At 42.0% G+C, this 13,978-nt stretch overlaps 1 protein-coding gene across 1 annotated transcript; it reads left to right on the forward strand.

Moving 5' to 3' along the window:
• Positions 1-546: 546 nt before the first annotated feature.
• On the forward strand, positions 547-10,936 carry LOC137276667 (uncharacterized). Its single transcript, XM_067808284.1, has 14 exons — positions 547-1,233; positions 2,294-2,351; positions 2,968-4,158; positions 4,451-4,550; positions 4,855-4,985; positions 5,883-6,571; positions 6,766-6,853; positions 7,071-7,141; positions 7,588-7,624; positions 7,919-8,016; positions 8,196-8,318; positions 8,521-8,666; positions 9,823-9,958; positions 10,390-10,936. Exons 1-14 carry the CDS (start codon positions 1,216-1,218, stop codon positions 10,456-10,458), a joined length of 2,955 nt encoding a protein of 984 aa, XP_067664385.1. The 5' UTR covers positions 547-1,215; the 3' UTR covers positions 10,459-10,936.
• Positions 10,937-13,978: the final 3,042 nt, after the last annotated feature.

Genomic DNA, 13,978 nt, shown 5'->3' on the forward strand with positions numbered 1-13,978 from the left:
TCTTTCTTGCATGTCCTTACACAGATTAAAAAGGTGGGTGGTGGTGGGTCTGTTGGGGTGGGGACTATAAGTGTGTGACTGGGTTGCGATTAACTCCGCTTTAATCAGTATTTCAGTTGGGTTGGGTTCAAAGGGTATATGCCTGACCAATGACGAAAGCTCATGAATGCATTGTCCCCCAATTCCGAAACACACACACACGCACACACGCACGCAGGCACACTCTGACACACGAAAGCAGACACTCAATCATGCACAAGGACACTTCATATAGAATTATTGCAAACAATCATTTTGTGTTTCATTGTGCACTGGTTGCACCTGATAACCGATTTTTATTTGTCATTTAACCCGGAGATTTGCAAGTTTCCATGCTTACAATGAGTGCTGTATACATGACTGTGCCCGTGATGTGCTTTTGATATAATATTACTACGCATAACGAGTAATCGACCGCGTAGGAAGCGAGATGTGAGGAAAATGAAACCTATTCTAGACGATCTCAAACATGATCTAGTGCGTCACACATCCCATGACTTATTTCCGACACTCAATGACCGCTGTTTTGGCTGTACTCCACAGAACAGTGTTGTGTCAGATCCCCAGTACCTCGCAACAGTGCTAGTCAGTGCCACGCACTCCACCCCTGTGTCAGTGCCACATACTCCAGCCTTGTGTCAGAATCACACACTACAGCCTTGTGTCAGTGTCACGAACTACAGCCTTGTGTCAGTGCCACATACTCCAGCCTTGTGTCAGAACCACATACTACAGCCTTGTGTCAGTGTCACGAACTGCAGCCTTGTGTCAGTGCCACACACTCCAGTCTTGTGTCAGAATCCCACACTACAGCCTTGTGTCAGTGTCACGCACTACCGCCTTGTTTTAGTGCCACATACTCCAGCCATATGTTAATACCACATATTCCAGCCTTGTGTTGATGCCACACGCTCCAGCCTTGTGTTAATACCACATATTCCAGCCTTGTGTTGATGCCACACACTCCAGCCTTGTGTAAGAACCTCACCTCCAACCTTGTGTCACAGTGCCACACTCTCCAGCCTTGTGGCATTGCCACGCTTTCCAGCTTTATGATATTGTCACACACTCTAGCCTTGTGACAGTGCCACACACTCCAGCCTCGTGACAGTGTCACATACACTTGTGTCACAAACTCAAGTGTCTTGCCACACAGTACTGGACGTGCTCTACAGAATGTTCACCATGCAGCAAGTGAGTGTCTAATATGTATAAATAATCCATGTCTATATATCTTTTGCTATCCCTGTCATATTAACACAATGTGGTTAATCCTCTCACCTAGGAACCGGGTGGTTATTTGTTCACTTTCTGTAATTATTTTTTTCGCTGATTTTTTAAAAGTTATTTGCATACCATGTTGAGTGAAGGTGTATTTACTCTTGGTATTTTAATCTACCATCTATTTCATCTAGGAGTAGTACTCGCAGTAGCAGTAGCAGTGTAGTAGTAGTTGTAGTGGTAGTACATGTAGACGTAGTCATAAAACATAACAACATGAAACATGAAACAACGAAAAATAATCGAAACAAGTAGTTTCTTTTGAAAAAAAGTTTTTGAAAAAAAGTGGAAGCTGAAAAAATATTTTATGTTGCAAAAGAGGAAGCATTAGGATTTCATAGTATATATGTTATCGTCTGATAAGTTTCAGTTTCAACGGTTGGTGTGTGTTCGTGGGGAGTACTATAGTTGTTTTCACAGCGTGTCAGCATAAATTGTGAGGAAAACCCGACGCGAGGCCTGTCTCAGAGGTTTAAGCTTAAGTGGAAGTCATTAAATTTGGCGTGGTAGGGACGTACCTAGAAATGTAATCAGCAGGAGTCGATTCCGTAGTTTTCTGCAAAGTGTGAAGTGAATTGATTCGCTTCCCTGTTCACACAAGGGCGGGAATGGTTACTGAATTAAGTAACACAAACCCAGCATCACGGTACATACAGCAGTCTCATAAACGATCGACATATTGCTCCATTCTAACTAAAAGGACAGTAAACGACATTACAGTTTCACGTAAACTATACGTCACCAGTGATTATGTTCAATAGACACTATAGCAACAGGATTATCGTCTAAAATGTTTTGGTCGGGACATAAATTCGATATGAAATGTGAAGCTCGTTCAACATCTTTTTGCGCAGAAATGGACAATGCTAGAAAGTTTTAATAATCTGTTTCACATGGTAAGTGATTTTTCGAATCATTTTCGTTTTCATGTGTTGTTATGGAAAACCTCTTTAATATCCACCCGTCTTTACAGTTCAGGCTAATGCTGGTTCTTATCCTGTGCTTCAAGGAGGAAGTCATCCTGGGATTCAGTGAGTGCCGCTTTGTTCACATTCACTGTTCATCGTTAATAGTCGAGTATTGTGTTAATCTTTAGCTGATTGTTTGTTTGTTTGATGAAAACCAGGGACGAGCTAGTGTTCTGTTCTACTCGAGTGATACTTGATAACTAGTTTATGAGTGAGTGAGTATGGGTTTACTCACCAGTAAAATACAAGAAATGGGCTTCAAATCTGTACCCATGTGGGGAACCGAACCCGGACTTCGGCGTGACGAGCAAACGCTTTAAGCACCAGACTACCCCGTCGCTCCACTAGTCCAAGATGTCGTTACACTTTTTCCGGCGACATTTAATGTCTTGTACGAAACCAATTTAATGGGATTGTTATATTTATCATGCGTTATGATAGGATTCTGGATGCCTGAACCAAGAGTTACTTTGTTACCAATTTCACGTTGATATTTGGTGCTTTACGGTAATTATAGGGACAACACAGCGCTCCCTGTTTCGAAAGCATCACCCTCAAGAGCCGGGCTAATACCTCACAAGCTATCCAGGCTTGTCGGAGCACAAAATGGGGATCGAGTTGAACACTGTTAATTGTATGACCCCCAAACCATGATAATGAACACTTTGAATATTTCTAGGTTCGGCACATGCGACTTCTCCATCTACGGACGCCGTCGACACACCGAACAACGTGGAAGACAGCCGTGAAGACACAAGTTGTGTGTCGTGTAAACGGGGATTTTATGGAGAAGGTAGCTGCAACAGGACCTGCAACCAGCACTGCATGCTGGGATACTGCAACTACTCCACTGGAGCCTGTAAATACGGGTGTGTTGACACCAATAGAAATTCGCTAACATCTCCTTGGCATGGACCTTCATGCAGTCAGCGATGTCATGGCAACTGTCTTCTGGGCAGATGTTTCAGGAATGGGACCTGTTACCTTGGTTGCTCGAACGGAACTTATGGAGACACGTGTGAAGATCCTTGCCCAGAGAATTGCTTTCAGAACTGTAAGAAGAAAAGTGGAGAGTGTGAGGATGGGTGTCAGTCTGGGTTTTATGGGAAGTACTGTGACATGACATGTTCTGTGAACTGTCTCGGCGGGAGATGTCACCAAAACGGAAAGTGTCACAACTGCACCGAGGGTTTTCAAGGTGACACTTGTTACAATAAGTGTCCCAAACATTGCAAGAGCTGTGAACAATATGGAGACAACTGCACATCGTGTGCAGACGGTCGATACGGACACAAGTGTATTGTTTGCGACAAATGCAGAAAAAAATGTAGGTTTAGTGACGGTAAATGTACAGATGGGTGTAAAGACGGTTACCATGGTGACTATTGCAGCGTGTCTTGCAACATTGGTTGTCAGCCATTAGTGTGTGACCAATCAACTGGTGAGTGTTCATCGGGCTGTATTCCCACGATGTATGGAACATCGTGTGACCAGACTTGTAGCAGTAACTGTATGGAAAACCAGTGCCAGAATCGATCTGTACTGGAATGTTCCACTGGATGTATTGCTGGCTTCTGGGGGAAATATTGTGAACATCTCTGCGATAAAGACTGTCTCAGATGTACCAGGTCATCAGGATTGTGCATGGAATGCAAACGGAATACTTATGGGCATCACTGTGAGAAAAACTGTAGCATGAATTGTTTTGACAGAAAATGCAATAACACCGGTACATGCGTATCTGGCTGTTTATCAGGTTACCATGGCAACAACTGTTTGTTAAAATGTTCAAAACGATGCAGTATATGCGGCCAGAAAAGTGGAGCTTGCTCCAAATGCGTTGCAGGTTGGACCGGGGAAAATTGTAGAGGTGAGGTAAAATGTCACGTAGAAGAGTTATATCCCTTGTACGTGCCAGGAGCTACATGTTCGTGGAGTCCACGGGGTTAACCCTTGCACGTGCGTCGTGTCGGTCTCATTTTACACTAAGGTGATAAGTGGTGTTAACCTGGATTTGCTCGTACTCACTTTGTAAATGATGAAAGAAAGAACTAATGAAACGCATAAAAGATGCTACATTTATGGTTTGAAATCTAGGATTTTAATTCTTACAGTCTAGCCTGCTGTCATGTTTCTGAACTAGAAACTAATGTCTGTTCCAGAACCTACAAAAACAGGTGTGTTCTATACCGGGGTTACCATGCTCATGGTGACGGCTGTGTTTCTTGTCTGCTACTTGATCTACACCTCCATTTGTTTTATGTGAGTCAGACATTGATTCCACTATATACACTAATGTGCAAAGTAAGTAAGTCGCCTTGGCGTTTCTGGTTTTGCCACACCTGTGAGTTGCCTCGTGGTAAACATTAACAGCCGCAGAACTTTAGGCTTCCCTCTAACTCCTAACCCGTTATGTACCGGATCTACTGTTCAAAGCGGCGTAAAATTCAATTCACCCCTCAACATGAATTATCATACGTGTTTTTTTTAAAACAGAGCTTATGGTCAATAGTTCTTTCCATGGATTGTTACGGTTTTCGTTTTCATGTCGAACTTGTATTTCCAGAACGAGACTATTAAGGAAGGAAGAGGAAGGGCATGTCTTGCACCGCTGCTTGAAGTGGCTAAACAAAAGAAGAACAATTACCTCAGCTGATTCGTTTCATTCAATCAACAAAGAATTCAACCTTAACTCGAGTAAGTGAGTGAACATGGTGTCACCCTGCTTTCACAATTCCTTCAGTTATACGATAGCCTGTGAGATTGACGCATCTTTTAGATTTGTTAGGGCTGCAATGATTCGCACGGACCAATTCTATTCGACTTTCGATACTGGGCCCTCATTCTGATCATTTTCGATTCGACGTTTCATACAAGTAAAACTCATAATAGTTATCACTCGGAATACGTTCTGCAAGCCTGGAAATGTAAAGGATGTAACCCTTTTCAAACAAATAAGATATGATGTTCAAACACAGAACACTTGAGCTTAGTGAGTGACCTTAGATTTATGCCGCACTCAGCAATATTCCAGCTATATGGCGGCGGTCTGTAAATAATCGATTTTGGACCAGACAATTCAGTAATCATCAACATGAGCATCGATCTGCGCAGTTGGGAACCGATGACATGTGTTAGCCAAGTCAGGGAGCCTGACCACCCGATTTTGTTAGTCATCTCTTACCATAGTCGCCTTTTATGGCAAGCATGTGTTGCTGAAGCCTATTCTACCCCTGACCTTCACGAGTCCAGCACTCAGATATCGAATCGAAATAGTGAAACTCGAAACTAATTCATGATCCGAATCGAATCGTTACAGCCCTAAGGTATATGATGTATTTATTCAAACCGATTAGCACCGTAAAAACAGGAATTATAAATATGTCAAATTCACGATCATAGGTTTCTGTTTCATGAAATGGGCGCAACCCTTCACAGCGACTTGCTTGTTAATCGCGGGTAAATATATTTTTAAACGAAACACGTATACATAGCAAACAAATAATGAAGCATGTACAGAGGCATATGCAGAATTACGGTGACCTGTGGAAGAAATGTGTTGCTGAAATGCTCGTAAATTTGTAAATCTTTCAGATTTTTCTCATGCATCAAATCGACTGACGCTATACGACGAAAAGAATAACATGTTACCTTGCATGACACAGACAGAATGCCTCGCTCTGGAACAATTCAGTAATCAGCGAAACGATATGAAGCCTTACAGACTAAACAATGGCATCTACACTAGTGGCCATCAGCGCTGTGGTACTCAAGGTAGAACAGTGTCGCAGTGTCGTCTCGACTATCAGCATGGTAGCGAGGTTCAGCACAACGACGAGATCAGTGACTGTAAGGAGACTGCAGGAGCGCTTTTGAAGCAAAAGGTCAAGACCAAAGACGGACGCTACAGAAGAAGTTTGAGCGACGGACACGAAACCACACACCAATCAAAAACCTCAATCGGATCTTCCAGAACAGGACAGACCCAAAATGGATTCGTCCCCTTCAACCATACAATAGACGGTGACAGGAGCATGCCTGGACCAAGATTCAGCGTATGTTACGACAACCATCTGGATAGATCAGAGACATTCCGACCCACAGGAGGACGTCAGCAGGTTGATGAGACCGTGACGTTTGAGGGTGAGGCAAAGACTCCAGCATGTGGTGGACAGGTTGGATTGATTCTCCCAACATTCGACACAACAGCAGTGGAGTGCCGACGTTTCACGGAACACGTACACAGAATGAGGCTTCATGGCGGGCTCAAACAACAGTTTGAAGTTGGTTTGACTTATATTGTATTACCAACCCTGCTGTAAAGATATGTATAATCAGCCATTGTGAATATATTCTTGATAAGAGAATAGTTACTTATGAAGCCACGGGGTATTCAATGTGTAAAGTCTTCACATGATTTGATGTTTGTTTCCCTATAATCACAAGAGGATGTTCAGACACTGTGTTATTGTTGCAGGAGCTACCAAAAGGTGAGCTTGCAACGTGTGTTGACGCTAAGAGACCAGTCAACTTCCGACAAAACAGATTCAGGAACATGCATCCATGTATTATTCCTGTATTATTCCTATGCATTGTTAGGGCGCAGTTAATATTAATAGTTAATCTCTAGCAAAGACTCATACCCATGTTTAAGTCCACCGTGCACCACGGCAATAAAGTGCTCAGTCTTCAGAGTTTCTCATTCACCATTCCTATTTCAATGATCGATCCATGTCACAGCTATTGGTTCTATTGCAGACTGATGCTTATATTTCTTTTCAGACGACCACTGTCGAGTAATTCTCCCTGGCAGCGAGAGGGCGAGTAATTACATCAACGCAAGCCACATTAATGTAAGTGCAGTCTGACAATGTGAGACTAGAATATGTGACCCGTGAACAGCCGGGTTAGAGCTGGACTTAACCGTACTTGTCGTAAGGGGCGACTTACAGGATCGGGTGGTCATACTGGCTGATTTGTTTCTCATCGTATCCCAATTACGCAGATCGATGATTATGCTGGTGATCACTGGATTGTCTGGTCCAGGCTCGATTAATTACAGACCGTCGCCATATAGCTGGAATATTGCTAAGTTGGCGTTCAACAACAAACAAACCAACTAGAATAAGTCCCAAGAGTGTTGCTTAACCATTGTGTATACACAGTGCACTGAAGGATGTGTACCATTTGTAAATAGCAGGGGATTTTTACAAAATCACTGCCTTAAATATCATTTTTAGATGTACAATATATGCTTCTGTACGGTTTATCGTGTACATGTACTTGGTTTCATTCACAGGGATACGGAAAATCTCGGTTCTATATAGCTACACAAGGTGAGAGCTGTTTCACCATATCCATAGGTGATCAAATAAGGCGTCTTTAGAGGACAATGCCTTTTCAATGCAAAATTCGTGTGTAATTCTCCATGGAATCTGTAATAAGGGTTCATCTTACCGGAAACACATCGTGCGTGATATGCAATAAAATTCATAATTGGAATATAACTTCGCGAGTTATGTTTTGAATTGTCCCAATCACATTTAGACAAACGTGCCTTTCTTTGGATAGAGATGTCATTGCTCATAGTCCCCATAAACTGATTATTTACATTGGTGTGTTTGACACAGGACCTCTGCCAGGCACAACAGCCGACTTCTGGGACATGGTTCGCCACTACGAAGTCACGACAATAATAATGCTGACAAACATTTTTGAAAATGACAGGGTATGTTTTTAGTACTGACAGCTTCTCCATCTGAACGGTACATCATCATCATGGTTCTAGTCTTTACACTAGGGTTATGCATTCATCAATGGTCTCTACAGAGACAGAAATGTGTATGACAATATGTATGACAATATGTATGACAATCCGTATGACTATCTTGTGTCCTGGTTATCCAGATGAAGTGTGCTAAGTACTGGCCTGAAGTGGGACAGACTCATCAATATGGCGGGTCTTGCGTTCAGACAGTTCAGGAGGAGAGCGGGATGGACTACACCGTCAGGACAATGTTCATATCGGAGGTAAAAGAGAGGACTTTGTATATGACATGTACCTGTCTACAGATTAAAGACTATAATGGGGTTAGCAGAACAGGACAATAAACAAACCACTGACAACGATTAAGGAACGTTCCTTTTCAATACTGTATTCGGATTGATATTGCCAACAATCCATCCTGTAAAAGGCTGTGTCCAATAACGTCTTTGACATTCTCATTTGTAGGAAGGTGAGCGTGGTCACCAGATTTGCCAGTACCACTACACTGCATGGCCTGACCATGGGCAGCCGTCAAGTGGCCAGTCTCTTCTAGACTTCTACTACCATGCCAAGGCAACTTTTGGTGCAGGCCCTGTCATTGTACACTGCAGGTAATATATGTAACATCGGACTTTGGAATGGGGGAACAGATGTAGCAGATCATGTTTCAAAAACCCAGGAGTGTGGTCGAACATATACTGAGAGAAACAAATAAGGAATTACAGGAAAAATAAACGTTTCTTAAATATTTTCCGGTTTTAATGACCGGCTTTGACTAACGCAGTGTGAGAAAATTTTAGAGTAAGTAAAGGGACACTGCCATGAAGTGGTGTTAGCTTATTTGTTTCTCTCAGCATATGTAATTGGTATACAGTCAGGCCGCGTTAGTCCGGACCCCGACAATCCGATTCCCGCGATATCTGAACGATAGCTAACTGTAACCAATCTTGTTTACTATGTAAACTCATTACCTGTTGATTCAGTAATCCGGTGCTTCACTCTCCGTATCCGAACGTTAATCAGCGGTAACAGATTAGCTAATTACACATAGTTTTGCTTCATTAATCCGGCGGTGCATCAAAAAGGTTCGGATAATCCCTTCACACCATGAGCCCCATTCAGTGGTAATTGTTAAGTGACACTTGCGAGTTGAAGATGTCGTTAGTTTGTGATTTTGATCAATTAGTTGGTCTCACTTTTGGTTAGTTGGAGTAATACCTGTCATGGTTACTTCCTGTATAAAACACTGATCGTGTCAAAATGAGATCAGCTGACGCTTGTCAGTCATAATGGAAAAGTCCCGCCCCTAGGCGTTAAAGATGTGAAATTACTGCCGCACAAAGAAAAAGAGAAAACCTTGAAGCCAACTTTGATCTTATGTGTAAACATTTTGGTCAAGAATTCAGACAGTCTATCGGCAAGAGCACAATTTCGGACATCGGATATGTTTTGTGATTGGTATGATCGTTTGACAGACATTTGTATAAATAGTGTACTTTGGGATAACCATAGAATGGATATTGTACTTGGTCCACATGGGCTTGTAACGCTAAAACTGCCCTCAAGGTATGTACTGTCAGTATTAGCACTATATGTAAGTTCCGTTAGTGACAGTTCATACCTTGATGGCAGATTTTACCGTTACATGTCCCTGTGAGTTGGTCAATGGTCAGTGATGCCTTGTGTCTTGCTGAAGTGGAGTGGTATATTATATTTTGTACTATGTTTCCAGGATCTATCATAAGATCATGCCATTTGTCTTTGTAGTGCCGGCATTGGTAGAACCGGAACATTCATTGCTTTGGACTGTCTGGTGGACCAGGCAACAGCCGAGGGAGTCGTGGATGTGTTCCAGTGTGTTAAGAAACTCAGATATCAGCGTGTGAATATGGTTCAAACTTCGGTTGGTTTGATTAATATTCCTTTACTTTTCCGTCAAACCGTTTTGAACTGATCTCATGATTGTCGTAAGATGCGACTAACGGGGTCGGGTGGTCAGGCTCGCTGACTTGGTTGAGGCATGTTATCGCATTCCAATTGCGCAGATCCATGCTCATGATACTGACCGCTGCCATATACCTGGAACATTGTGCTAAATTGAATGTGGCGTTACACAACACTCAAACAAAGGATATTCCCCTCAATTCCGCAGTTGTTCAGTTGTCACAAATTGAAATGTAATGTCTAAATGACTTTCTTGCTATCCCTCAAGAATGTCTCCAAACATAAGCCCTGGTTTCCTACAAACATAGCGAAAAAACCCACATAGCGCCAGTAATATTGCAAATGTTTAATGCCACATATTATCCGTTGGAACAATTTGTTATTTTGCAGGTGCAGTATGCGTTTCTACACGATGTGTTAGATCTAGCCTTCCTAGAACTGCCAGTGGACCACTGTTGAGGATATTCCAAACCATTACGGGTATGAGTGCAATGCAAGACGCATGGAAGTAGCCATGTCAGAGACTGATGGTAAGCAGAGGAACAGGTATCAGTATCCCAAGTCAAGAACAATTACGAGAAGCACCTGGCATGAAAGGAGAAGTGTCCCAGGCACTGAATATGTATCGATCGTGAAACCTGTCAGAAGCAGTGCCCCAAACAGATGTCTCAGATATCGAGTAAACAGAGCTCCAAACTCATAAGAAGCATTGCACAAAACATGGAAGAAGCTATAAAAAAATTTGGATGTGGGAGTGTAACAATCAAAGAAGACGAGTTCCAAGTATAGACGAAAAAATTATCTTCGGTGCTAATAGTAACTCTCCTCTGAAAGCATACATGCCATTTCCACATAGTGCTTATATATGTGGTTATTTCGTACTATAAAATGCACTACCTTCATTTATTGATAAAGACTAAATAAATATAATCTAAGATGTGTTTTTGTTAACCTTAAATTACGCCAGCGTTATGTTCGAATGAAAACCATTCCCGTCTAGTTTACGGTTCGATATTGTCTTCCACAATGTTGAATTCATGGTTGAAGCAAAGGGGCGGTGGGGTAGCCTAGTGGTTAAAACGTTCGCTCGTTACGCTGAAGACCCAGGTTTGATTCCCAACAAAGGTATAATGTGTGGGACCCATTTCTGGTGTCCCCCGCCGTGATATTGCGGGAATATTGCTAAAAGCGGCGTAAAACTAGACTCATTCACTAGAGGAAGCAATGAATGAAAGGTGTTGAAATCTGTTCAGGGAGTCAGACAGTGACACGGTCAGCCATATTGCGTCTACGACCACGTCTACGTTTCAGTGGGCAGCAAATATCAAGAATATAGTCAGCCTGTGACGGATTCATGGGTGATTCATGACAATGAATGAAAGGTGTTAAACCTGTTCAGTCTGTTCAGGGAGTCAGGCAGTGACACACTCAGCCACAATCCGGCTATGACCATGTTTCTATGGGCAGTTGTGACACACTGTGACTCTCGATACAGTGACTGATGCCCATACAAGCATTCGGGAACCAGGAAGATTTTCTGCCCTAGATATGCGAAGCGTGTGCTGTGAAAGGCTTTCTGACAACAATGACGTAACCACTTGACTGCATGAGGTCATTAGGGGGATGAGATGGAACAATTCTTTTGTGACCTATCCTGCCTTTCCAAAATGACATTTAGTTTCGTTTGAAAGGCAAATCATCAGAACGCTATATTTATGGGTGAGGTTTTACACCGCAAAACTTGACTCTATGTTTTGCGTGACAGGCAAACATCGAACTAAGCCCCTAGTACCTTACTATCTATTATCGCTCGACTAGAAACAATATGAACAGATACAACAGGCAGTTATGTTTGTTGATAATATACCGAATGGAAACATTCACAAACCTTTAATTCTGTGGTTAACAAGGCAAACTCGTACGCGTTTTAACGTAGCTTCAGGGAGCTCATATATATATATATATATATATATATATATATATATATATATATATATATATATATATATATATATATATATATATATATATATATATATATATATATATATGTATATATATATATATATATATATATATATATGCTTATAAAGACTTCGCAGTAAGAGTGAGTGGGAGTGAGTATGTTTTACGTCGCTTTTAGAAATATTCTAGCAATATAACACGACGGGGTACACCTGAAATGGGCATCGCGCAATGAACCCATATGGGAAATCGAACTCTTTCACCACTAGACTACCTCACCGCCCTGTAGAACAGAGACATGTGCTACATGATAAAGAGCTGCTGGTGTTTGTCAACTAAACGTTCAATACAAAATACATTTTCCGACGTTAATATGCCGTAGGGAGATACACATTATTATTTGGTTGGTTGTTTGACGCCTCACTCAGCAGTATTCCAGCTATATATCGGCGGTCTGTACATCGTCGAAGCAAAACAATCAAGTGATCGACAGCATGAGAATCGATCTGCGCACTTGGGGTACGATGACGTGTGCCAACCATTTCAACAAGAATGATCCTGTTAGTAGTGTCTTACAAAGCATGGGTTACCGAAAGTCTATTTTAACCCGGATCGTCACGGGTTATGAATTATAAGGAAGAGGGAATAAATTACACGTATTCAGCAAAACTGAAAAATTGTTTCATATTTGTCAGCTTGTAAAAGCTCAAGGACCCACGACAAAAGAATTCCTTCCTGATGTTTGGTTGATTTATCCTTCCGTCCACTTTCCCTTTATTGTCCTCGAAATATCTTGGGTGAGATCCACTCAGAATGTTGTGTATATTCATATTGATAGTATACCAATGACGGTGTATGTGTAAACCATTACTGAGTGAATGCTGAAAATGTTACATTCATTTGCACCACACTTCAACCCAGAAAGGGGCGGATGGGTAGTCAAGTGGTCAAAGCGTTCGCCCGTCACGCCGAAGACCCGGGTTCGATTCCGCACATGGGCATAATGTGTGACGCCCATTGCTAGTGTCCACCACCGTGATATTGCTGCTGACACTATTGCTAAAAGCAGCGTAAAACCATATCCACTCATTTCACCCTAAAAATTGCCTTATCGGTTCACGTTTTCAGTGACCTTGCGGAACATATAATATTTCTAAACGCTGAATTTGCAACACGCATCCCTTGCTAAGTTCCCCATATCACTGTATGGATTGTTTAGTCCTTGACTATCACGTAGCGACCCAGTTGATCCCAGCTAAGTCCACGTGGCACCTTTTCTCCATTCGTTGGTGTCTTGTTAACGTCAGTAGACTGTGACATATTCATGGCCCCAAGGACACTCTATAGGGGTTTCAAACTGGGCTCCTTCTAATGATCACATATCATTCTGTGGTCATTGCTATGAACTGTTCTGAAGTATGTTCCCCGAAGTCGTTCACTGCATATTCCATTAACATTATTCAAAGTATATTCCCATAAAGGCGTTCAACACATATTGCCCTTAAACCTTTCACAGCATATTCCGTTAAAGGCGTTGACAACATACTGCCCCGACATCTTTCACAGTATATTCCTTTAAAGGCGTTGACAACATATTGCCCCCACATCTTTCACAGTATATTCCTTTAAAGGCGTTCACAACATATTGCCCCTATATCTTTCAGGGTATAGTCCTTTAAAGACGCCCACAACATATTGCCCTAAAATCCTCCACAGTATATTCTCTTAAAGGCGCTGTAAACATATTGGCCTAACACCTTTCACAGCATATTCGCAGCGTTCGCACTGCCCAAAAATCCTTCAGAACACATTGCCCCCAAATCATTCACATAATATTCCTTTAAAGGCATTCACAACATATTGCCCTAAAATCCTTCACGCCACATTCCCTTACAGACGTTCACAATATTTTGCCCTCTACATCTTTCACATTATATTCAATTAAAGGCATTCACAACATAAAATCCTTCACGCCATATTTCTTTAAAGGCGTTCACAACATTATCCCCTCTAT

Source organism: Haliotis asinina, chromosome 3, assembly GCF_037392515.1.
Source record: "Haliotis asinina isolate JCU_RB_2024 chromosome 3, JCU_Hal_asi_v2, whole genome shotgun sequence".
NCBI lineage: Eukaryota > Metazoa > Mollusca > Gastropoda > Lepetellida > Haliotidae > Haliotis > Haliotis asinina.